At 44.3% G+C, this 27,402-nt stretch overlaps 1 protein-coding gene across 1 annotated transcript in view; it reads left to right on the forward strand.

The window, feature by feature from the left end:
* Window positions 1-27,402, forward strand: part of LOC144731019 (calcium-binding protein 7-like) — a 64,054-nt gene that overhangs the window by 26,868 nt on the left and 9,784 nt on the right. The window contains exons 3-4 of the mRNA XM_078611982.1: window positions 20,911-21,023; window positions 25,314-25,467. Coding sequence (XP_078468108.1) covers window positions 20,911-21,023; window positions 25,314-25,467 — 267 coding nt within the window. The remainder of the gene's footprint in view (window positions 1-20,910; window positions 21,024-25,313; window positions 25,468-27,402) is intronic.

Genomic DNA, 27,402 nt, shown 5'->3' on the forward strand with positions numbered 1-27,402 from the left:
AAGGGCGGAATAAATAAATAAAAACACAGTTAAATGCCTCGGGGCTTGGCCGAAACCTTTCACAAACAAACAAACAATGTCTTCCTCTCTCGTGAACATCGGCCTCCTCCCCAGGCCCCACACGAGCGTCCCAAGTGTCCACTCTCCCCTCGCACGCAAGTAGCCATCCGCAGACGCTCCTCTGCCCGACTTTACACAAAAACTATGTTCGGGTCACGTTACGTCGCAGGACAAGACGAGTTGGGGGGGCCTTTTGGCACCATTCACCCTACGGTACCATCGCTGTCAACCCATACGGTTGACCCCGTACGCTTGTCCAGGGAAATTGAGTTTTCAGGTCCGATCAGCGTACAGCCGTTTCTATACGGGCACAACAAAATGTGTCTGTGTGTTTGCGTTTCTCCCTCGTGATGGGGCTTTGTAGGATGAACGTTGAGATGTATAAGGGGCACGGGGTGACCAATAAGGTCTGAATCGGTCTGTAATAAGGTAGGGCACTGATATGGGGTTGACAGGCATGGAAACCCACACGCAGAGCCTAGACTGCTTCCCATGTTATGTGGAAGCGCTCTGCCCATTCTCAAACCTCATAGAGGCCTCCACCCCCAACCGTAACCCAAGCCCTGTCTCCACCCCTCATATTGTACATCTTTCTTAATCCCATCATCATCCTACTCCAGTACCTTCTCGCCTTTCCCCCTCTATCTCCACGACACGGATGCCACGGTGGCTAAGAAATATGTTAACTACCTCGCCTGGTTTACAGGAGCTCGTGGGTTCGATCCCGACCCTAACGCCTGCTGTATATTTGGAGTTTGCGTGTCTCTCCCCGTGGTCACGTGGGGTTTTCTCCGGGTCCTCCGGTTTTCCCTCCACATTGAATAACATGCAGTGTTTATTGCATTTGCACGCAAAAAATTGTCAGAGTGATAAACCACTTTGTAGATCTGTCACTTGTGGCCAGGTCACTTCTGATAAAAGAGCTATGTAGCTCAGTGGGCCTTACCTGGTAAAATAAAATAATTTGTTTAGTTGTAGTTTTGAAGGCAACCAAAGGATTGGCTCTTCTCAGTTCCAATTGAAGAGCATTCCACACACACACACTCCAGAGGGATGTAGGGACGTTCAGCGTCTCGTGAACACAATGTGCCCTGTTGAACACACGGGTAAAGTGTGCTGGACAGGAGACTTGGATCAATACCATGTGCAGGGCCGTATAAGAGTCACCGTGTGAATTTAGTGGGTGCTTGCTTTTAATTTAACTTGTTGTCATGAGAAAGGTGTACCAGCCTTTGCATAAATTTGAAGGAAATAATAATGCAAGGTCCTTTGGCAGTCCACTGCTGGAAGAAGGCAGCCTCCCATTGCCGTGTAGGACATGAGGGTTCATCTTCTTGGTTCTTTCGGTAATGTCACGTAGAAGGGACTTTACCGAAAGAACCAAGAAGATGAATCCCTGCAGTCACGAAAGCTTTGAATCGAGACATGAAGGTTGTTTTACTGGTAGGAACCTCCTGGTTACACCAGCCCACAGGAGATTATTGTGTCCGTTCGTCCGTCGTGAATCCAAAAATGGGAGGGGTGGGATGGGTGGAGATGGGAGGGTGGGGAGGGGCTGGGTGGGGAGGGTGGGGAGGGGCTGGGTGGGGATGGGAGGGTGGGGAGAGGCTGGATGGGGAGGGTGGGGCTGGGTGGGGGTGGGAGGGGTGGGGCTGGGTGGGGGTGGGAGGGGTGGGGCTGGGTGGGGAGGGGCTGGGTGGAGAAGGTGGGACTGGGTGGGGAGGGGAGGGTGGGGAGGGGCTGGGTGGGAGGGGTGGGGCTGGGTGGGGAAGGGGCTGATCACCCCGTGGTGCCCTTATAAAACTCAACGTTTAACCTACTCACGCCGGCTTGTGCCCGCCCTCACAGTCGGCCATATTTTGGGGGATACACCACGCCGCCGTTGACCCTGGCCATTGACCGAGCAACCCGACGTTCCTACCAGCTCCCTCCGCAGGAGGAATGTGTTTGACTGAATTTCACCACGCAGGTCAGCGCAGGCTGGTTAAAAAATGGTGGGGGGGGGGGGGGGTGACAGTGGGGGCGGGGTCAGATTTCACTCGCCACTGATGTTAACAGTGGCCAACGATTAAATCGAGGTTGCCGGGTTCATAATGCTGTGCACTGACCAGTCACTCTGTTGCACTCGGAGAGAAATATGAAATGTGGAAGGAGAAGACCCAACGCATATCCCAGGGGGCTGACATTCAGCACCGCCATCTCACGGCCACTTCAAAGCCCCCATGACTACAACACCTGGCAAGCCCCAGGTGGTCACCCATACTAATGACTAACCAGACTCCAACGTGCTTAGCTTCTGAGATCCAACAATATCTGGCGTATTTTTCGGCATTTTTGATGCTGGTCAAATTGAAGTTGGGTGGCCAGGTAGCCAAGAAGAACGATGTCAAGTATAGTTGCCAAGGGGCTCATTAATTACACTGGTCAACACACTTTTTCTGGCATAATGTATTCCAATGGTTTTAATGTAATTTTGGGGTGCTGATTCCAAATCTGGCATCAGTTTTTGTCTATCACATCATGTTTTTGAGATATCAAATATTGCATTTTCAATAAAAACTGCAGAAGAAAATATTAAATAAATGTGGATATCTACATAAAATTATACTATAAACACACTATCCTAAAAATACAGCACCATATTTTAACACTAAAGCAGTCACTGACTCGCAACAACTTGCAATCATAAGTGACAGAATTCATTTCGGGTAAAATCAATGAAAATGGGGTATGCCGATAGCATAAAAATGAGATGTGATAGAGCAAATCTGAGATCAGATTTGGAATCAGCACCCTGAAATTAGTCTAAATCAGCTGCAAAAGTCCAGGCCAAAAAAAAATGTTTTTTAGTTGTTGACCAGTGTTATTGATGTTGAGGGGGCACAGCGCATGACCCGTTTCCCTCGTCCGATAGTTGGGGAGGGCAACTGGTCAAGCTGTTCCCGGGCTCTCACACCCATCGATGTATAAGGTTTTGATTTTTAACAGCAGCTATTGACATATATAGCTGTGATATCTGCCAGAGTTAATTTACAGGCAGGCTCGAAGGTGTCATTGGACAGGTTTGGATGCGATAAAAAATTAACCCGTAAAAACAAAGTTTTTCACTATAAATCCTTTATATGCGTGGCGGCTAGAGTCCTCTCGTCCTCTGGCTTGAGATGGCTGCCACCTATGGGTCAGATGATTGCCTGCCACCATTAAGCAATTGGTAATTAAATATAAAAAAAACATTCCTAAAATGTTGAAAATTGAGGAAAAACATTTTCACGAAAATAAATTGTCACGCACAACGAGTCTGTGTGCAAAATGTCAGCTCGATTGGATCACGGGAAGTGGGTTAAAAAACGACCGAAAGATTTGCACGGTCGTAAGCACGCAAGCAAGCAAGCAAGTGAACTTAATATAAAGGATTTAAAAAGCCGCAACAATTGCTCACGTGCTTACGTAACCCGCGCCCACCCACCCACTGTGCCCTCGTTCTGCTGGTTCTCATTGTAAATAAATTGTCAAGCGTTCAGTCGTTATATCCTTGCGTCATATTCTTGCTCCGGATCTATGGCTCTTGGTTGGCGCACTACGCCCGCACACTCTCACCATCGCCTCTCTGCGCACGTGGGAGTCTCCAGGCGACGCTGATTTGCAGAGGTGTGGACTCGAGTCATGCGACTTGGACTCGAGTCAGACTCGAGTCATGATTTTGATGACTTCAGACTCGACTTGGACTTGCCTCATCTTTGACTCGACTTGACTCGGGACTCGAGAGCAAAGACTTGAGACTTACTTGTGACTTGCATAACAATGACTTTGTCCCACCTCTGCTGATTTGACGCCGTGGTGGCGTCCATTTATTCACTCGCCCTGTGGCGTGTTCACACTTCTCGAGACCCTCGCTCCCTCTCGGTTGCCCCACGTGGCTCCGAGCTGTGAATCACGTGCTCTCTATTGTGTGTCTAGAGGCAGGGGCAGGGCCTATGAAGCAATCGCGACCCAGTGGTGTGTTCGTGTCGCTATTGCGCAAACTCTGGAAGCTATTTGCAAGCAGCCATGCAAATTCCCGCACGCATCCGTCGCAATTCTGACTGAAATGGGTTATAATTCTCATGTATGCCTGTGTTGCAAAAAATTATTGGCCCAAGCAAGCATTTTATACAAACTCAGTTATGTAAATGTGACCATGAAGATTTGTGTAATTAGCCACCTAATGATTGCAGCATATATTGCCCGGTATTGCTATTCCAAACGGAATGGTACTTCATAATGCCATATTAATATCATTGATGTTTAAAATTGTAACTGCGTAATGAGAATTAATGTCGTTTACAACAAGCACGATATTAACGATAGCCAGTAGAATGAGGAGGCATTGTAAGTGTAATAAATGGCTGGTGCGCTTCATGGAAATAAAATAGCCCAAACAAATGGACGCAGTCTGCAGAACGTGCAGTGCTCACGGCTTTTCGAAGCTCAATTCCACAATCATAACTCGGCTTCTCGATGGCATTGGAAGGCAAGGGTACAGGTCGGCACAAACTACGGCTGCACGGCTTTAGTTTGCATACTCTCAAATAAATCTGCTCATCTATTTGAGGTGTATCTTAATGTCAGATGGCGTTGGGTCTTTTGATACACTTAACTTGTATTTAAGGGCTGGTCTTTTGGAATTTTTCCTCACTTGATGCAGTAATTTTAGCTGTGACGGTCCCACCTTGATGACGGAGACTTGTGTTGCCTCCGAAACGTCGTGATTTTTTATTTTACTTCTATTATTACTTTTAGTAATAAAAAAAAAGAAATTTATCTACGTGACTTTACCGAAAAAAAAACCTAAGAGTATGAATCTTTTGATACACACCCATTGTTTTGCCTATGGCCAACTCGATGCTGACTGGCCTGCACTCATCAGATCTCAAAAGCTAAGCAGGGTTTTTTTTCTCGTGAGCCTGATTAGTTCTAGATTTGAAGCTTTCGTGACTGCAAGGATTCATATTCTTGGGTTTTTTCGGTAAAGTCACGTAGGTAAAAAAATTAAATTAATAAAAGTAAAATAAAAAATAAAATAAAAATCACGACGTTTCGGAGGCAACACAAGCTTCCGTCTTCAGGTGGAACCGTCACAGCACGCTTGCTGTATCAAGCAAATGATAAATAAATAAATTTACTTGATACAGCTATCATGCTGTGACGGTTCCACCTGAAGACGGAAGCTTGTGTTGCCTCCGAAACGTCGTGATTTTTATTTTATTTTTATTTTACTTTTATTAATTTAATTTTTTTACCTACGTGCCTTTACCGAAAAAAACCTAAGAATATGAAGCCTGATTAGTACTTGGATGGGTGGCCCCTAGGCGAGGGCATGTCAAGTGTTGTAGGTGTGCGCCTGCGAGGTTGTCCCGGCAATGCTGAGTGTGACTTCCTCGTGCACTCCAGGCACACCTACATTGTCCCACATGCGGTGGCGTAGCGACCAGCGAGCTACGCTACAAACACGGCGACCCGCGTTCGATTCCCGCTCACGGCCACCAACAGCAGTGACGATTATCTGAACCGGTTATGGACCTCACCTAGGTCGACTTAGCATCTAATGAGTACCTGGTGTGACGTGTAAACATCGCCACTGGGGAGGCAAAGGCTGCCGGGCATGGTGTTGGCCACCCACCCCCTCGTGTGCATTGCGTGCGCCTTAATTATCTATTGTTATATTAACTATTTATATCTCACCAGGTAGAGCCAAGTGAGTTGTTAGCTTCTTTTTCAGAAGCATCCTGACCACAAATGATAGCTGAACCAAGTGGCTCATCACGTGGAAATTTATAGCAGAAAAATCATCTAAACGCATTTTTTCTAATAACACAGGCATCAATCATGTAAAATTAGTTAAACAAAGGGGGAGCGGGTGATCATTTCAGACCCAGGAACGCAACGCTATTTTTCCCACGAGGTATATTATATGTTGAACGCTGTTTTGCCCAACGCGGAATTTTCCAGGAACGTAACCCCTGTATATAATTGTAGATAATTTTGACAAAAAAGAGCTATTATTATTATTATTATTATTTTTCTTGCGGTTATAAAACCAGAACTAACCAAAAAACATGTGTTTATTTCAGCACCACACCTGGGAATCCCAGCTCTGATATCTGTAACTGTCTGTGTTTAAAGCATCTCACTCACGGTTAAAAAGATTTGTCATCTCGGTTGCGGATTGTCTTAGCCCCGCATCTACGCGTGTGATAACAAAAAAAATCAACGTCGTGTTGGAAGTGACCATAACAAAAGACGAAGTTGTAGCGTTCTCTTCTGAAGATGTGGAGACATTTGGTATTAAGAACAAATTTGTTGGCTTGGGTTAAGGTGACAAACTTGCAGTGGATGTGCCCGCAGGGATAGATTTAATTTGCTCCTTAAATGAGTTTTCCACACTAAGATGTCCCCGCACAGTGCTATGTGCCAGGCATCAGCACTGTTGCTGTTCAATTATTTTTTATTTTTTATTTTTTGGGTGCCACACAAGCTATTAAGTCGTGTCCTGCAGGAATTCAGTTTACAATGCTGAGATCCACTGGCACGTTATTTAGATTGTCTCTGTGGGACCTCCTTGGCACAAAAAGATCTGTTCAAGCACCGTACGAGTTTGGAAAAGTTACTTGTTTTTAATCGGCGATTTATGGTAATTTTGCTGTTCATTAATTATCAGTGTCATCAGGAAACGAAGCGTAGCATTCTCATTCTCTTTTTGAATAAATAGACACGTTAAGCAGATATCACAGAAGTACTTCGGAGCCCCCTTTAACTTACCTTCTTTGTCCGCGAGCTGGAAAGCACTGCACTTTTCCCAGTGCCTCACTATGGAGATTCTCATCGCAAAACAGACAGAGACGTTTAAATCTCAGAGTTGAATTTTCCAAAATGAAGTGTGTGCACAAACTATTGACTCGACTGAAAACATCAACTGACGACAATTGAGAACCCGGTTTAATAACATGCATCTATCATGGGACCTCCTTTGCCAGTACCAAAATATACTAATAGGGTTTTTCCCCTTTTTTTGGCAACAATGGGGGCGCCTTTTGGCGTCATCTGGTCGAACACCATATGAGACTAGGCTCTAAAGAAAGCTGTCTCTGGTGTGGACCAATCAGTTTCAAGGACAATGCATAAATTATCAGAGTAATGTTTTTTGTTTGCATTTGACTGCAAGTATTGTGGTTAATGTAAGCATGATTCCTTGCAAAATGTGTCAGTTTTGTTGCCAGTATAAAGGGGAAAACCCTTATTAGTATAACATGCATCTACTGGACATCTGTAAACAAAAATTTGTATAGCTCATTGGATTCCTCCAGTATTAATACATATTCTGATTCAGATTCTGATCATGTACAGGGTCGTCCAGATCTCTTGTGACCCGAATTTAACTCTCTAAAAGGTTTTTTTTTTAAGTAAGGCTTATTTAAAACAGAAACGAAATATGCAAAGGGAGAAAAAACATTCGGGGTCAATTCATTGTGGGTCACACCGCATCTGGCTGACCCAGATGTCTTGGTGACGTCACCCCGTGGCGGTGACGTCATCGTACCGAGAATCGAGTGTTTCCTTCCCTCGCTCGCATTGGCTCAGCGTTCAGTGACCTCTAAACGACCCGGTGACCTCTACATGCTTGCACACTTACGCGTTTGGAAACTGGAGTGGCCCCGTGGCCCAGAGGTCGGACAATTCTTCTCTGACACCCTGGGACCCCCCGGGGTTGTGACGCAGATTTTAGCTCGCTGTCAGGATGTGGTGCCAAGCAGCCCGTGCTGGGGCCACGAGCAGCATTCTGTGCACCGGTGTGGACCAGAAGCAAGTCACCACTCGACGTGTCCATGTCCACAACTGAACGCTGCCATGCGGTACATCACTGAAACCCTCGAGTAGCACCCCCCCCCCAACACCCCGGCTGACCGGTCTGTCACAAATCTCTCTCTCCACCCAGCCGCCGCATGTTTGCGCTGCAACCCTTCGGGAAGTCCCGGCGAATCGAGGGAAAGCAGTCGCCCCGTTTCCCATTCATCAAGACCTCAATCGCGTCCCTTCGTCATCGCTTGAAAGTCACGCCAAGCCCTTTTGGACCCGTGCGCTTGAACTTCAACCCCCGGTGAAGCTTGTGGAGTTGAATGGAGTTCAAAAGAGCTCACAAATACCTTGTGAAAGGTTGTGTGGGATATATGCCGCATATATCCCACGAAAGAAACAGATATATTGCACATATGCAACGTGTATATATATAAAATACCTTTGCATCACGTGATAAAAGCAGCCACCCTGCAGAGCACTGAGAGGTTGATCTCTGAAGTGCGACACGGGTGCGGCAGTGACTGGATTTAGGAATTCGCTGTTTTTCGCTTTAAAGTATTGTCATTGTAGTGCGTATTTAATGTGGCGCTGTACTCTGATGTTGTAGGAGAAATCATTTATAAAAAAGTATATTTAATTAAGTAGAACGTGTTGTCTACATTTATTTCAAGTTGCGCATTTTGATGTGACGTCACATTTCTCAAACTCCCCCCCCCCCCCTCGTTACACATCGTCACAAATATCTGACCACCCCCCCCCCTCTCTAGGTGCGTGACGTCATTCATGTACGACCCCTAAGGATAAAACTACGCACGTCCCATCCTACTCACGGACGAGTTAAAACTGTATATGACCTTCATATTGTCTTGAATGAACGCATAGAGCACACCGTGAATTCGTTAAAAGTTAAAATAGTCGAAACAATCACTGTCACAATCAGGACACGACTCGAAACCCGACGCCTTAATCACCGCACACGGCACGAGCAGTGGTCGTGGGAGAGAAAAAATAATTTGATTCTTGGAAACGGATGGTTACTCGGCTTATACAACTTCAATTGAATACGCCTCCATTCGTCTTACTTCCTCGCAACGACAACAAAAACCGACCCCCCCCCCCCCCCCATTTGGGTACAGTCCAGTCGCCCTTGGCCTCGATCTCCTGGCAAGGCAATTTGAAACAAGGGTGCAAGGTTCTAGATTTGAAGCTTTCGCGACTGCAATGATTCATATTTTTAGGTTTTTTCGGTAAAGTCACGTAAGTAAAAAAAGTTTAATTAATAAAAGTAAAATAAATAAAAAATAAAATATAAAAAAAATCACGTTTCGGAGGCAACACAAGCTTTACTTGATACAGCAAGCGTGCTGTGACGGTTTCCACCTGAAGACGGAAGCTTGTGTTGCCTCCGAAACGTCGTGATTTTTGTATTTTATTTTTATTATATTTTACTTTTATTAATTTAAATGTTTTACCTACGTGACATTACCGAAAAAACCTAAGAATAGGGTGCAAGGTTCTTAACCACCCCCCCACCCACCCCGGTCCACCACCACTAACCAACCTCTGTCATCCCAACAGTATAAATGGGCTCAGCCACAATTCATCAATGGGCAGGGCACGTGCATCTGGTGGGTTAATCTGCGGTTACCGTCACCTCTTCCGAGGCTGTCTGCCCGACCAGCGTGGAAGAGTAGGCCAAAACACTTCCTCCAAATCTTGATTTGAAGCTTTCGTGACTGCAGGAAGTCATACTCTTTGGTTCTTTCGGTAAAGTCACGTAGGTATAAAATAAAATCAATCACGACGTTTCGGGTGCAACACTCATCAGTGTGCGCTTGTGTTGCGCCCGAAACGTCGTGATTTATTTTATTTTATACCTACGTGACTTTACCGAAAGAACCAAAGACTATGACTTCCTCCAAAGCTTCAAAGCTTTGTGGGAGGTGCATCTGGCGGCAGTAGCACGAGCAAGCAATTGCAGGGCTGCGCCTTCATCCTTTACGCCTGCACCCCCCCCCCCCCTCACCTCTTAGTCTTCTCCTCCATCCGTAGCTGCATCGCGAGGCTGTGCGCGTGTCTGGACGTCCAGTGTTTGGGGGGGATGCGCGAACACAAACGGCCCACTTGGAGTCCTCAGAAGAGCCGGGAAATGTGCGCCAGAGGTCGCAAACGAGTTTTGATTCCTTACCCGTACCCGGCCGCACCAGAGTCGCAATCGGGTACCCGTACCCTACCCGATACCCGGCTACCCGTACACGGACGGGTATCGGGTAGGGTACTGGTACGGGTACCCGATTGCGACCACTGGGATGAAGCCATGTTGCAGGCGCGGGTGGGTTGATTCTAGGAACTTGAATTGTGAGAAGAGACAAGACGTTGGGAAATGAGTGACAAACGGTTACTCACCAGTGACTCACGGCCTACCCGTACCCGTACCCGGCCGCACCAGGGTATCGGGTAGGGTACGGGTATCGGGTACCCGATTGCGACCTCTGATGTGCGCTGGCATCACGCACATGTATCTCGATCCGTGCGCGGCTCGGTGGAGCCTCTGTGTGGAAGAAAGAACCCTTGTTTAACAATGAAAAGAGCAAGGACGGCTGGTTTGTTGGGTGTTAATTAAGATGAGATTAAGATGCTGTTTGGAAGCGTTAGCCTAATCTCCCTTCTTATAAATGCTTTGTTACTTTTTGGTCCCGTGGGAATTTCGCGTAAGTCGTCGCATTTTTTGGGCTGCCTAGTTTAGGAATGTTCCTGCAGCTTAGTGGAAGAGTGGGGCTCGCGGTAATCATCACACTGCGCAAAAAAAGCCAGAATCCTGAGTTCGATTCAGGCCAAATCCTAACATCCGGTGGCGAGGGATATTTGATATGGCCTTGGACACACTCCTTCATCAACCTGCATTGACCAGAGCGGTGAAGTATGGTCATACAACCCCTGTGACCGACGCGACAACGACGAGCCCTTCACCTATTAATATAACATTTTAAAGCAATGTAAATAAGAGTTACTATTTATTGCACACACAAAATCATAAGCTTTTGTATCGGATAGCTGGAGAGTGCACATGTACGTGTGGGCATTTAATAGGTGCTCACTAACAGCACTTGCTCCATGAGTTCGTTAAGGCTCCACGGGGGATCTTTGTCTCTGTGAACTTTTAGTAATGACGCTGACTCGATGCTTGCTATGGGCCAAATGGCTTTGAAATAGCGCTCAGTATTATGCTGCAAATTAGAGTTTGTTATACCAGACTGTATTTATTTCATTGGATATATATACTTGGCAACTATAACTTTCTCTGGTTTATGCATTGAAATTAAGTCCGTTGACATAGGCACGCGTAACAATACGCCTTTAATTGGAAAGAGGCGTATAGCAACACGAAACAGCCATTGTTAACGCCTCACACCATACACTTTATATTTTTTTCCAAATTATATTGCATGCATACACACACACACGCGCGCGCGTAAAATATATTATTGAAATGTTGGTGCGCAGTTATGCATTAATGCTGCAAATACAAGAGCTGGACTTTCTAAAGTATTGCAATTTGGCCTGAAAAATGTGCTACGCATCATAAATGCTAGCAGTGTGATAAATTATAAACTTAAAGGACTAAGAAGAAGCCCATTTTTTCCAAGTGCCTACGAATAATATTCCATTGCTGAAAAAAAATGGCCAATATTTTTATAGATTACGTTTTTGTCGACAGCTTGGCACGAAATTGGCATTTTCCACATGTGTCTGTTGCGTCCATACCAGGGTCCAGAACCAGCACCACTGAGGCTCTGTGGCCTTGTCATCATTTAACAACTCCTCTCTCTCCCTCTCTCTCGCCCCTCGGAGATTTTGGTGATCGTCACAATGTCAGGGTCACAGTTTTGTCCATTTCCTGTAGTCCGTTTCACGTCGTTCAGTCGTCTTATTTTTTTGTTGCATTCGCCTTAAAAGTGTAACATTTTTTTATTTGAAGCTTTCGTGACTGCAGGAATCCATACTCTTTGGTTCTTTCGGTAAATTCAAGTAGGTAGAAAAATAATAGATCACGACGTTTCGAACGCAACACAAGCAATCGTCATCAGGTGGGACAACCACATCAAGAAAACACTGTAAAGTATTTTAAGAACAACATTACATGCATAGAAGGACTGTTCGATCGATGTACTATTAAGAGCATACACATTTAATCGATTAATTATTACATGATGAGGCCCTCAAAGAAGCACATTGCACATTATAATTAGTCCAGTAACGTCACCAACGGTCGTCCAACCGCCTGGTTAGCGCACCGAGCAATCGCTTACGTGTCTGCAGAAAACACATTCCTCCTGCGGAGGGAGCTGGTAGGAACGTTGGGGTGCTCGGTCAATGGCCAGGGTCAACGGCGGCGTGGTGTATTCCGCAAATATGCCCGACTGTGAGGGCGGGCACAAGCCGGCGTGAGTAGGTTAAACGTTGAGTTTTATAAGGGCACCACGGAGTGACCAGCCCCTCCCCAACCAGCCCCACCCCCTCCCACCCCCCACCCAGCCCCTCCCCACCCAGCCCCTCCCCACCCAGCCCCTCCCTCCCCACCCAGCCGCTCCCTGCACGACGGACGGACGGACACAATAATCCCCTGTGGGCTGGTGGAACCAGTGGGTTCCTACCAGTATAAAGAGTACTGCACTGAGGTTATGATTGAAACTTAAAGGAAGCCCAGTGAAAGCATTGTTCCTTGTTGGACGCTAAAACGATGTTCTGCTCGATCTTCATCGGGGAATTTACAGCCGGTGAAATGCGACTTGCACCGATAACCAGCGGTAGAAAAATATGAAAACGCAAATCTGTTCGTCACAGATTCTCCTCACGTGTTTGCCTTGCATCTGCCAGTGCAACTTAAAAACAAAACACTTATCTGCATTTTGCAAATGTGAGCGGAGGTAACCACTGCCAAGTAAAAGACGCTGCGTTACAGAGAGCCATTCCGACTTCGGGACGAACGACACCCTGTGACCTACTTGACTCTTAAAGTCGTAAAAATAATGTTTAGGTGTAAAAAAAAACCCCGAAGTTTTCAATGCACACACTTTTATATGCACACTAAAGTACAACATAAATTATTTTTTACCCCAGAATTAATCGCATTTGATGTGCTCAATAAAAGTGGGTGGCTTCCTTTCGATATGTTTCATTTTCTTTATACAAGGCACCCACTTTATATTCAGCGCACATCAAACGTGATTTATTCTGGGATCAAAACGAATCTATTTTATACTTTTGAGTGCAAGTAAAAGTGCGTGCATTAAAAACTTGTCGTTTTTGTCTTTTTTACCTATTTCGGCTCTAAAACAAGAACCGTGCAGATATTTCTAATCCTGAAATAATTCGCACATCCGGCCGCGATGCAATACACTTGTGAGTGCAATTATTTGCTAAATACTCTTAGGTTTTTTCGGTAAAGTCACGTAGGTAAAAAATAATAAGAATAAAATAAAATTATAATAAATTAAAATAACTCAATTAAATCACGACGTTTCGGAGGCAACACAAGTCTCCGTCTTCAGGTGGGACCGTCACAGCTAAATTTACTGACAAAAAAAACATTTGAGCGCCATTTTTTTCGAACGTGTTTGACTGCCCTTCATCGCCATATACATTCATTAAATAAAAAAATGTAACTGCCATAAAGCAAAAAAAAAAGTGGATTACATTCAACAAGATAAGATATAACTATTCTACTGGTCTATTGCTGAACCATAATCAATGTTCCGCAAAAGCAATTATTCTGGTTATGACCTCGCAGAGTCTCTGTAGCGAGGTCTATTCATCATTCTAGATTTGAAGCTTTCGTGACTGCAAGGAATCATATTCTTAGGTTTTTTCGGTAAAGTCACGTAGGTAAAACATCAAAATTAATGAAAATAAAATAAAACAAAAATCACGACATTTTTTGTTGCCTCCGAAACGTCGTGATTTTTGTTTTATTTTATTTTCATTAATTTTGATGTTTTACCTACGTGACTTTACCGAAAAAACCTAAGAATATCTATTCATCATGTTCAATAAATGCTCCTGAGTCTGGTGATATGATTGCCAGCAGCTTTCCAGCAACACGGTGAACTGGCAACTTTTGCCATCCATGTTACTGGCTTGTAAAACAAATAGTTTAGGTGAGAATATTACTACATTTACGAACCGATTTCATCGTCGGCCATCATCGATTCATGGCTGGATAAAAGCCTGCCTTCGTTGCCACCATCTCTCACGAGTCTGTGATGTAACGATCAATCTTAATCTAAGTTGCCTTAATCGAAGTTGTCTTGTGGTTATTGTTGTTTGACTTGCATCCCACTGGGATTTTTGCACACAGCGTTGGTGTACGGTGCTTTTTCTGCAATATTTTGCTGTCTTTTCTTGGATTTTCTGTTTGCACATAGTCACTTTAAGATGTTTACTTGTTCATGTTTTTGTTTATTGTTTGTTGCGGTTGCACCCGATTCAAGAGCCGAATGGCTCACAGGGCTATACCTAATACATGAACTTGAGCTTGAACAATCCAGCATCTGTACACGAGCTGATTTCAGCTCTTCATCGCCTTCTCAGTGGATGCCCTCTCAGATGTGTTCCATTCTTTGGCTCTGTCCATCTCGCCATCGGCATTCATTCCTCCTAGTCACGTGTCCTTCCCAAACCCACTTACTTTAACACAGCTACAATTATGCTTATAACCTGCGTATGAGCTCCAATCCACGTGTCCCCTATTCCTGCCTCGCAATTCTTAGCATGCACCATCCCCATGCTCTGTTGCACACTTTGGCTCTTGCTCCATCTTTTATGAGCGACCGTGTTGCCGAGCAACGCCGCGGGCAGAGGTCGCAAACGGGTACCCGTACCCGGCCGTACCCGTACCGTACCCGTACCCGGCCGGGTACGGGTAGGGTACGGGTATCGGGTACCTGATTGCGACCTCTGGGATGAAGCCATGTTGCAGGCGCGGGTGGGTTGATTCTAGGAACTTGAATTGTGAGAAGAGACAAGACGTTGGGAAATGAGTGACAAACAGTTACTCACCAGTGACTCACGGTCTACCCGTACCCGGCCGCACCAGGGTCGCAGACGGGTACCCGTACCCGGCCGGGTACAGGTAGCCAGGTATCGGGTAGGGTACGGGTATCGGGTACCCGGTTGCGACCTCTGCGCCGCGGGCAACGATTCAACGTTGCCTTCTCGAGGCACGTGTGTGTCGCTTTTATTTAAAGTCCAGTTTAAAAAAAAAGAATGCACTCCAGCCTGCTCTTGCCTGCCTTTGCCTGCTTGTTTACTTCGTTTTTTTTTCATTCTGGTCCATCCTCAGCAGCTGTGCCACATCTGACAGATGCCTCTAGTTACGGAGAAAAATGTGTTGTACCATGACCTTTGTTTTTCTCAGTTTTTATCCTCTGAGCCCATTTTTTTTTGTATCGTTCTAAGCATATCCTGCGGTTAGTTTTCACTCGACGTTATAGATTAATAATACGTCAGCAAGTGCGAGATGGTTCTCATCAACGTTTTCTCTATTAAAATGCATGCCTTTGTTTCTGCAATCCAATGTTGGGAAGATATCTACCGATAGTTTACGAGCTAAATTCTTGAAGCTCACTTTAATCTCTGTAACTAAATGTATTTATTTATTTTTCGATTTAAAGCTTTCGTGACTGCAGGGATTCATCTTCTTGGTTATTTCGGTAAAGTCACGTAGAAGGGAAATAATAAAATAATAAAAATAAAACATTTCAGACGCTGTCTTGCCGACAAACCTGTTCTTCACCTGAGGACGGCTGCTTACGTTGTGGCCGAAACGTCGTGAGAATTATTTTATTATGTTTTATTTTTATTTTTTTATTATTTCCCTTCTACGTGACTTTACCGAAAGAACCAAGAAGATGTATTTATTTACTTAGCGAATTCCATTTCACGTGAATTCCCACAGTCAAAACACCAGATGCATTTGACTGGTCGAATCATCACGATCCCAGGCCGACACGTGACCATAGTTACACTGAAAATCAATTAACACGTTTAATTTGTAACAGATGCTGATTGCTTGAGCACGATCATTTATCAAGTGACGAGGCACAGCGCTTGTGCGCAATTATACAGCCATATAAAAATAATCTAATATCACATTAACATCAAACGACAAATATTAATTTATACAGTGAGACAATCGTTTCACGTTGGTGACGTGTGCTTATATAACCTATGGATGGTGTATTATTAGAAGCTTGTAATTTTCAATATATCTCTTTCTCTATGTGAACCGTGTCCTTTCAAGAACTTTACATTTCATATTCCCAGTGGTAGCCAATCGGTCGAATTGCCTATCTAATTTGCCATTTTTGACTATAATTATTCTTATGTAACTTTTTTTTGTACCTTCAAGGCATAATACATTTATGTTAATAATCGTGTCTGCCCATAACATTTTAACATCCTTCCTTTAAAAAATCCACACATCTTTTGCTTCTGGTTTGCTCTACAGCGCGTTCATAATTGTCCAGCTATCGCATCCATGAAGGAAAACAGACCTGCAGCATGTAGTAGCACTGCAGTATTCCAATTCTCGTTGTGTGTAAACTATTTTATATGTTTAAACACAGATCGCATTTTTTGAAATATATCTGTGAATAGCATGTTATCTCACGCTACCTAAATTGTTAAAATGCTCCACCTGCTTCGAGTTAGTGTCACTGACATGTAGCTCACATCCAGGTAGGAATCTTTTATTTGATGATGGCTGTTGTCTGCTCCATCATACATTTAATGTACGTATGTGTGTTGAACTTCGTTCGCGCTGTACGTAACCAACCGTACTAATCAGAGGTTGTGTCGGTCCGCGATCAAAATTAACTCCCAGCATCATTAATTCTACACATTATTGAAATATATACACGTACTTTTATACATATACATGATGCACTCGTACTGAACTTTCAAGAGTTACGTCTGGGCGGCAACTGCCATTGGGCAACGCACAATTTGTCACTCAAGAGGATTTCATTCCATTAAAAAAAATAACCAACACCGTTTCTTCATTGTGATTGGCTACTTGTGTCACAGGGGAGCATTATGGCCAAGGCTGGATTATGGACCGGGCCAGTTGGGCCAGTGCCCCGGGGCCTCGGACTGCCAGGGGGCCTCCAAGCCTCAGGCCACGTGCTGTGCGTGGCCCAAGACTTCCAAATGAAGTTGAACGTCAGGGCCCTCAGTGCGCAGGTCTGTCGAGAAGACAGAGTCTGAATGAGTCTGAATGACTCTGTCTTTCAGACTCTGTCTTCTCGACAGACCTGTTCTCCACCTGAGGACGGCTGCTTGCGTTGTGGCCGAAACGTCGTGATAATTATTTTATTATGTCTTATTTTTATTATATTATTACTTCCATTCTACGTGACTTTACCGAAAGAACCAAGAAGGTTGATTTGCAGCTCTATCAAACATTGTTTTACTCCCACTGAGGTTGGCGTAGCGATCGCGATTGCTGAACTACACTGATTTTGATGGGTAAAATGGGCTTTTGAAGGGAGACCTGAAAGAAATCATTTCTGTTTTATCATCTGGGGTTGATCCCTTGCGGCAATATGACTATAACCTGTCAAGTGAAAACGCACGAGTGTCGTGCCTTCACTCCGGAGACGTGATACTGATGGTGCTAATTTGGACAATAATCGGTGGTGATAACATTAAAAGAGATGCAATTTTGCTGGTATAGGCTCATTACAGTCACAGGATGAGCTGTGGAATGTGAATTCTGGATTTAAGGGTGCGAATACGCAGACCCGCGTGGTGACATGTCATCTTTAAATGCATTCGTTTTGAAATATTGAACATTTGTTTGAATTTTCATTGAACATTGATGGCGGGTTCCTCCCACCCCCCACTCCTCAAGCCTGTGAATGATCCCAAATCGTTGCATGAACACGTGGATTATTTTAAACCGATTGAGATGTGTGTGGTGTGGGTCTGTGTGTGTGTGTTAAGTTGACACAGTTGGCACAGTAGGGGGCACAGGTGATGCATCGGCCAGTCATCTCAGTCAGTCGACCCATGGGCACCTGGGTCTGCCCCGTGACCTCATGCCGGCGGGCGTTCAACACTTCACGTGGCCTTAACGTGCACCTAGCCTGGCACAAGTGCCGTGGTGACGTCACCGCCACTTAGTGGCGAATGGCGGTTGTTGTTGTGTCTGTTTATACTTGAACCTTATGGCGGGACCCCGGGATCCCATAAGCCCCCGGCTCTCGCATAAACATTACATTACATTTTTACTTTAAACTTTCGTGACTGCAGGAATTCATATTCTTTGGTTCTTTCGGTAAAGTCACATACATGGAAAAATAATAATAAAAAATAAAGTGAAATAAAAAATAAAAACAATTATAATAAAACACTAATGTAGACTGTAGCCTGGTTCATCTTCTTGGTTCTTTCGGTAAAGTTACGTAGAAGGGAAATAATAAAATAATAAAAATAAAACATAATAAAATAATTCTGTGAGAATTACCGAAAGAACCAAGAAGATGAATCCCTGCAGTCACGAAAGCTTTAAATCGAAATGTAGCCTGGTGATGAAGTTTGGTGAGTGTACTGGCAGTCTATAATGCAGACTGTAGCAATGGTTATTAATCAGTCTGTAATGTAGACTGTAGCCTGGTTTTTAAGCTGGTGAGCGTATTGGCAGTCTGTAACGTAGACTGTAGCAATGGTTATGAAACTGGGTGAGTATACTGACAGTATATAATGTAGACTGTAGCCTGGTTCTTAACCTGAGTGAGCGTACTGGCAGTCTACAATGTACACTTATTATTGGTTATTTCAGTAATAAAAATAAAAAACAAAAACCACGACGTTTTTATCGCAACACAAGCGATCCTCATCAAAAAAGGGGGGTTAGCCTCTAAAGGCAAAGTGTTTATAAAGGTTTAGAGATGGGCGTAGCCCAAGTGTGTCAGCAGCATGGGCGGGGGAGGTAATGTTAATGTCAGTAGAAAACCAGCAACTACACCAATCAAAGGGTCGCCAGGCAATCATTGCACCTCGGTCCACACACCCGCACTGCTGACGGTGGAGGTTGACAAGAAAACACAAATCAGGTCATGACCCAAAGTGGTTGATAACATTTTTCCAATGATTGCTGAGTTTATAACCATCCTCTCGGTTGAAATTGTGTCTGTATATATGGATGGCTTCATGAACGAATCTTTGTTGATAGCAAAGTACCAGCCACATTAAAATAATTAGCCACGGCAGAAACATTGGTCCTACCGTGTTTCAAATTTGCCTTGTGCTCATGAACACGGTCCGAGACGTGTCGTTTGGTTTCCCCAATGTAACTGCTGCTGCTGCTGCAAGATACGGCTTAGTTTGCAGACGCCGGGATATTGCATGTCAGGAATCTTGTCCTTCACAGATGGGATCAGATCACGAATTTTATGTACTGTGTTAAATCGGACCTGGATCTTGTGTTTGTTCATGATTTTGGAAACATTTTTTGGTTACCCCTGCTATGTATGGCAAGATTATAGTTTTGAATGGATCCTCAGATGTCTTCTTCCAACCGTGAGGAAGGAGCCATCTGATTATGCCTTTAAAACTGCAAACTACTTACCTGCATCTTCTTGGTTCTTTCGGTAAAGTCACGTAGAATGGAAATAATAAAATAATAAAAATAAAACATAATAAAATAATTCTCACGACGTTTCGGCCACAACGCAAGCAGCCGTCCTCAGGTGGAGTACAGGTCTGTCGAGAAGACAGAGTCTGAATGACGTCAACCCAGCTGGGTTCAACCCAGCTTAAATATACGCTCCAAGCCTGGTGGTGTTTCATTCAGACGCTGTCTTTCCGACAGACCTGTTCTTCACCTGAGGACGGCTGCTTGCGTTGTGGCCGAAACGTCGTGAGAATTATTTTATTATGTTTTATTTTTATTATTGTATTATTTCCCTTCTACGTGACTTTACCGAAAGAACCAAGAAGATAATCCCAAATGTCCTGTCGCAGGCAGCTTTTCTTTAAATCCTTGGTGTGACCCTTGCATTGCCCTAAGGGGGTGAAACAAGTTGTAACCGGCAGCGGGGTTTGATATTTTCAGCCTAACCACCAACGAATGCACAATAAATTAATCCCATATTGATGTGGCCACTTTATTACACCAGCTCCAGGATTATAAGAACAAAAACAAACAGAATAACTTGTTTTCTCTCCAGCTAAAGTGCATTTAATTTAATATGGAGGTCACGTGTATTTACAAAATATTAAATCAGCGTGAGTCGGCTAAAGAAATGTATCAACATAATGAACAGGAACAGGGCTGGTCTGCCTGTCCGCTGCTTCCTGTAGAGGTGCGTGAGTAAAAGTCCACCTCATTCATGTGCAGCTGCACAGATTTCATTCTTGGGTAGCTGCACAGATTTCATTCCTGGGCAGCTGTACAAATTGTATTCCTTTGCAGCCGCACATGTTTAATTCCTGGCCAGCTGCACAGATTTTTATCATGGGACTGAAAAATCTCAAGCAGAGTTGGTTGACAACGTGAAGTGACGAGCTAGCGCGATTTATGAAATGGTCAAAGTTAATTGAAAATGACAGGAGAGAAGAAAACAAATAATCGTCACAAATCTGCCAAGTAAAATAATGTAGCGGCCATCGCGTCAATGGTTCTTGTGAATGTGTTGCGGAGGTCGCAACCGGGTACCCGATACCCGTACCCTACCCGATACCCGGCTACTCGTACCCGGCCGGGTACGGGTAGCCGTTTACGACCCTGGTGCGGCCGGGTACGGGTAGACCGTGAGTCACCGGTGAGTAACCGTTTGTCACTCATTTCGGGTAGGGTACGGGTACGGGTAGCATTCGGGTACCCATACCCGGCCGGGTACGGGTACCCGGCCGGGTACGGGTACCGGTTTGCGACCCCGGTGCGGCCGGGTACGGGTACGGGTAAGGAATCAAAACCCGTTTTCGACCTCTGCTGTGTTGTGCCGTCCTCAGGTGATGGCCAGGTGAACTTTGAGGAGTTCATGACCCTGCTGGGCCCCAAGCTCACGGCAGCTGACAATCCAGACGGATTCCTGAGCAGTGAGTTTGACACCATCTTCTGGAAGGTAGGGCCTCAACTTCAGCCTGTTCAACCAGAGTTATGGTTAACCAGGACTCGCATCTCTGAGTCACGTAGAGGTGGGAACATTATTTGAGCTTTGGCCCTCGAAAGATGGGAAACATTTGCCAAAGTTACGGCTTACCATTTGTGGCACCAGATACGATTTATACAGCGGAACTTTACTGTAGTTTGTTAAATCTTTAGTTTTAGAAATTTACTTAAAATGTAGCTATTTCTAATATAATGAATCATTATAATCAAGATTTAAAGCTGTTATGATTACATCGATATATATGCTATACAAAAAAACATTAAAAGTAAGTATTCTAAATCCAATGCAGAATATTGTGCAAAGGAAAATTTAAAGAAATTGCATTCTCGCTTGAAATGATGGGGGAAAAAGGCACCGTTCTTCAGTTGATAGCTAAAATAAATAAATATTGTGTCACATCTTCTTGGTTCTTTCGGTAAAGTCACGTAGAATTGAAATAATAAAATAATAAAAATAAATCATACAAAATAATATTTTATTATTTTAATTCTACGTGACTTTACCGAAAGAACCAAGAAGATGAATGCCTGCAGTCACGAAAGCTTTAAATCGAAATATTGTGTCACAGTGACCCCTTTTTGCACGCGACCTTCCAGATAATCCGGCATCAAGCTGACGACCACGAAGACGTTTCTGAAATCGCCCGCAAATTGCACGAGAGCCCTTTTTTATTTCTAATCCACAAATCTTCGGTCCGTCGTGAAAGCCCCCTCGTCCCACTGCAAAGGTCAAGCGAAGGCCCGGTGCAACTGGCTGTCACTTTACCAGCAGGGCAGTCGCCGTGTCTCTGTGCAGGCAGCATGCTGAGCACACGATTTTTCCAGACAGGGCAGAAGTAACAGTAAACGTATATACGAAAAACGTGGACTTTGTAAATGCGTCGGGCAAAGTTTTTCCTGCTAATGTTCCGTATTGTGCACGTGTATGCCATGCTGTAATGAAGACACGCACACACGTAGCATGCAATTTCGGTGCGGTTTGTATAATTAAATGGGGAGATTGAAAAGCCTGAATGGAAGCACGCACGTGCCACTTGGGAGCGCGTCTGGGTATGATTTATAGAGATGCACCAGATCGCCCTGTCCAACTTGGCAGAATGTCACTGCTGTTGTTACATTTTGTGGTAGATGTTATTTACTTTGAAGAGCCACGGTTAAGCTGTCTGAGTTAAACGTTGCGTCTCTCTCAACGTGCAATCAAACGGCTTGGCTTCAATTACACAAAATAGTACCGCAATAACATTTTTATACGACATGATGGTTAAATTGTTACATTTCTTAAACGCAATATACACTTCAGTACACACGGTCCATTTGATATATATATATAATGGCATGAACTTAACTTACCATTAGGTGGTGATTTAAATGAAGTGGTTGATCTCGCAGGTCACTGCTGGGTAAGTGTGTGTTACTGTAAACAACGGTGACTGCTCAGAACATGTAGGGCAGTGGTTCTTAACCATTACTGCAGCTAGATTTGAAGATTTCGTGACTGCAAGGATTCATACTCTTAGTTCTTTCGGTAAAGTCACGTAGGTAAAAAAATGAAATTGAAATTAATAAAAAATAAAACAATAAAAATCACGACGTTTCGGAGGCAACACAAGTCTCCGTCATCAGGTGGGACCGTCACAGCCAGATTTGATGCAGCAAATCTGGCTGTGACGGTCCCACCTGATGACGGAGACTTGTGCTGACTTCGAAACGTCGTGATTTTTATTGTTTTATTTTGATTGATTTCAATTTAATTTTTTACTTACGTGACTTTAACCGAAAAAACTAAGAGTACATTACTGCAGCCTTGCACACCTTTAGTTCGCAATCTTAGAAAAATGTACAATGTTAATAAATGCATAGTGTTTGATGAAATAAAGTAGTTGTACTTACGTGCCCGCGCTTAATTTGTGTTTTCGATGATTTACCTTCTAAACAAATCTGGCCGTGTCTCGCGCACCCCCAGAAAGGGCATCTCGCAACCCTAGAGGTCACGTGCACCGCAGGTGAAGAACCGCTGGTGTGTAGGGAAACGTGCCATCTCCTTTAAGCTGCAAATCACAGACTTAGTGTACAGACGCAGGACTTCTTTTTTGCGCACATCACAGAGTTATATATCCCAGAGACAGACACATCCCCCGGCAGTAAGAAACAAAAACACAAGATACAATGCAATGTACGGCTTTCCGATGTATTGTCGGGTTTGTACCGCTTGTTCTGTTGGCATAATGCCCGGCGTTTTCACTCCACGAGCCGACGGGCTTCCATAGAAACTGGATGCAGCACAGCTGCAAAGGCCTGTGTAATAGTAAAGCAGTGTATGGTGTATTCTTAGGTCTTTTCGGTAAAGTCACGTAGGTAAAAACATTAAAATTAATAAAAGTAAAATAAAATAAAAATCACGACGTTTCGGAGGCAACACAAGCCTCCGTCAAGTAAATGGGTCATTTACTTGATACAGCTGTCGTGGCTGTGACGGTTCCACCTGAAGACGGAAGCTTGTGTTGCCTCCGAAACGTCGTGATTTATATTTTATTTTTATTTTATTTTACTTTTATTAATTTTAATGTTTTTACGTACGTGACTTTACCGAAAAAACCTAAGAATATGAATCCTTGCAGTCACGAAAGCTTCAAATCTAGAAGTGTATGGTGTCTCTCTCGATACTTAGTGATAATGTGTTTGGTCATATAATTAGACAGACGCTGCCACGTGGTGCAGCAACTAAAGCTGGCCTTTTGCAGAAAATCTGACACTGGTACATATAAACAATTTCACCTCTTATAAAATACATTTCCCTGTCATGTATCTGCACAGAGCGTACATGTCATTTATCTCTTTACGTGTTATGATTAAAAAAAAAAGTTTATTTCATATTCAACTTATATCGTCTACACGTAAGATTTCTGAAGAAAAAAATAAATGTATTCGTAGGATATAACTGCTAAACAGCGATACGTGACCACTTGCCCAGCACATGCATGGTGACAAAAGCGAATACTGTTTACAAATGATGATAGTAATATCATTTTGGAAATTTGACATTGAGCGATTGCTAGAAATTGATTTGACTCGGACCTACATTCACCGAAGTGAACTTGTTTCGAGGAACATTTAAGTACCCGTACGTTTTGGTGAGAACAACAAAAGAATGATCTTGCATTCACAATTAACGAGTCTGTTTTCGCAGCTTCTTGTAATCCTGGCATGGTTTTCCAAGTCGGGCCGCATGTTGGGCATTCCTTCTCTGGATATTTAAACTATATTTCAACTATTTTTATTTTACCAGGCAAGGCCCACTGATATATATAGCTATTTTTCAGAAGCGACCTGGCTACCAATGATAGCTCAACGAAGTGCCCTATCATGTGGACATTTATATAAACCAAATACTCTAAACGTGTGTTTATAAATGTGGAGGGAAAACTGGAGGATGGTGAAAACAATCCACGCGACCACGGGGAAAACATGCAAACTCCAAAAATGCAGGTGTCAGGATCGGGATCGAATGCATGACCTCCTGTATATCAGGCGAGGGAGTTAACATCTTCCCACCGCCACATAGACAACTGCTTACAGCCATCTTCGGGAGCTGAATTGAGTATTCAACTTGAATTGATTATTCAACGTATAAAGATGGTCGCGGCATTGTGTGGCAAGAACTTAGAGAGAGAGAAAAAAATGCTCAACATGCAACTCACCCAGAAATTCACACTAAAACCTTCCATCCCTTGAAATTGGGAAAGTCAGCATTTTACTGTGAAGAAAACAGGACTGAAACACGCGCGTCGCTAAACATTGCCAATATTTTTTTTATTTAAAGCTTTCGTGACTGCATGATTCATATTCTTGGTTCTTTCGGTAAAGTCACGTAGAAGGGACATAATAAAATAATATAAGTATAAAACAATAATGTTTTATATTTATATTATTTTATTAGAAGGGAAATATAAAACATTATTGTTTTATATTTATATTATTTCCCTTCTACGTGACTTTACCGAAAGAACCAAGAATATATATTGCCAATATTGTTTGAAGATATGACTCTTTTCCTCTGAAAAATTTCCAGAAGCTTCCTTCCCACCCAAAAATGCGAATCCGGGCCCTGCAAGTGTCACATTACGTGAGTCAGTGGCAGCCGCATGTCAGTCATGTGATCCAGGGGGGGGCAGCCCCACGCCAGTCACGTGACCTGCAGCTGCACTGAGAGTAGCTCTCGTCGTCCCCTGTGCCTGTGTTCCAGTTCAACGTGCAGCAGATGACGCTGGAGGAGCTGAAGCAGGTGATCTTCAGCGCGTTCCGCGAGCAGGTGACGATGAAGGACATCGAGACAATCATCATGAACGAGGAGGGGAGCAACATGGAGAACTCGGAGAACTACTGTGCACAGGTGGATGGTACGTTGGCCGGAGGGGATCGTTATGATTTCATTCACTCGTCGGGTGGATTATCTGACGGTGGTGACAGCTGAAAAGAAAAAAAACCTGCCCTAATCTTTTAAAATAAAGTTTGTAGTATCTGCATCATTGCATCAGACAGAGCAATTTTCATTTGGAATTGCGGCTAGAAGTGTATTATTACCCTGTGTTAGAGATCGGGCCTGGAATATGACATCTACTTTTGAAGTCACTTCGACAAGCCGCTTTCATAATGCCCTCCCACACATTATCATGCCCTGCATGTCAATCAACTAAACGTCTCAAATTGCCTGAACAAAAAAAAACATGTATCGTGATGATTTATGCGTGTATTCATTGGTGGTGACCTGAGCTGAGACCATGATGAACAGCTTACGCTTAACCAATCACAGATGGCTCTGCTCGTATTCCAGCCCAGGCGGGATGTCAGCCAGAGTCCAACTCAGTGCTTTGGCCCTTGAGCCACGCAACTACATCGCAGCAGCTCATTTTAATGCAGTGGACCTCATTGAGCTACTGAGACGTGGATCCCCTTGATGATTTAACTTCAGGAGGGAACGCTTATTGAGCCGTCGGTAATATGAGCACTTGACAAGATAACACGATGGGGCATGCCAACGTTTTGTTTGAACAGGCGAGATGTTTCGACTGCAGCAAAGGAGATTATCAGCCATCGTCAGTCGAAATGTGCCCAACATCATGGGGGGGGGGGGGGGGGTTACGTCGGTGGAGAACCCATCAAGGGATGATGGTAGGAACAAGGTGGACAGTTCATGTAAACACATCCCAATTTCCAATCTGACTCAAGGAGCAGTGCATTCCGGATGCTGGTCGGCAGACAGCATTCACACGACTCAGGTGTGGGGAGGTGTGACACAGAGGTGTGGAATGAGAGACAGAGTTTTTGTATTTACCAGCACATTGTATTTGAGAAACAAAATTGCTCCCACCAAAAAGTAGTCATATTTGTGTAAATATTAATTAATTAAATGTATAGTATTGCTTTCCCAAACTTGACCTTGAAAATGTGTAGTAGATGATGTTGTTGTACGTTGTATGTGTGATTACCACGATGTAGTACCCTCTTCAAATATTTAACGTGTTCTGCGCATCTACAGTAAAGAGTGCCATTGACATTCAAATCGTTCGCGGGGCCTCCGATTGTAAATAATTGTTCCGGTGTGAACCATAATATATTCATAAACTCATTATTTAGAGGCTGAGAAACTGATTTCTGGCAGTTAAGCGAGGGTAGATATTGAGCTCTTTACGATCCGACCGAATGAATAGCTCACAGACAAGGCAAAGCCTCATTATTTAGACATCACTGCTCAAATTAACGACAGCTGCAATGTGAGCGATAACAACAATACATTATGGATGCACTTGACCCGACTTTATGATTTGCCCAAGTGCTGAACGTGCTGGTCCCGTCTTAGAGAATTGCAGAGTCCATCTGTGCTCCAGAACTGGATTAGAATGATGGGTTAGAGAGACGGGGATTGCATCTGCTACTGCGCGCGGCAGAATCGCCTGCCATGAAGAGGCTGTCCCACCTGTAAACCCGGCCTGGATCGCACCGGCAGGGTGCAGTGCGAACACTTTATCTCTCTGATGTTTTGCTAATAATAATTTACTACGTATGGCGCTCACGCCGTGCTTTTACTGGTAGGAACCTCCTGGTTACACCAGCCCACAGGGGATTATTGTGTCCGTCGTGCAGGGAGGGGCTGGGTGGGGAGGGTGGGGCTGGGTGGGGAGGGGGGGGGGCTGAGTGGGGAGGGTGGAGAGGGGCTGGGTGGGGAGAGTGGGGAGGGGCTGGGTGGGGAGGGTGGGGAAGAGCTGGGTGGGGAGGGTGGAGCTGGGTGGGGGGGTGGGAGGGGTGGGGCTGGGTTGGGAGGGGCTGGTCACCCC

This window comes from Lampetra planeri, chromosome 37 (genome assembly GCF_965212315.1).
Source record: "Lampetra planeri chromosome 37, kcLamPlan1.2.h2, whole genome shotgun sequence".
Lineage (NCBI taxonomy): Eukaryota > Metazoa > Chordata > Hyperoartia > Petromyzontiformes > Petromyzontidae > Lampetra > Lampetra planeri.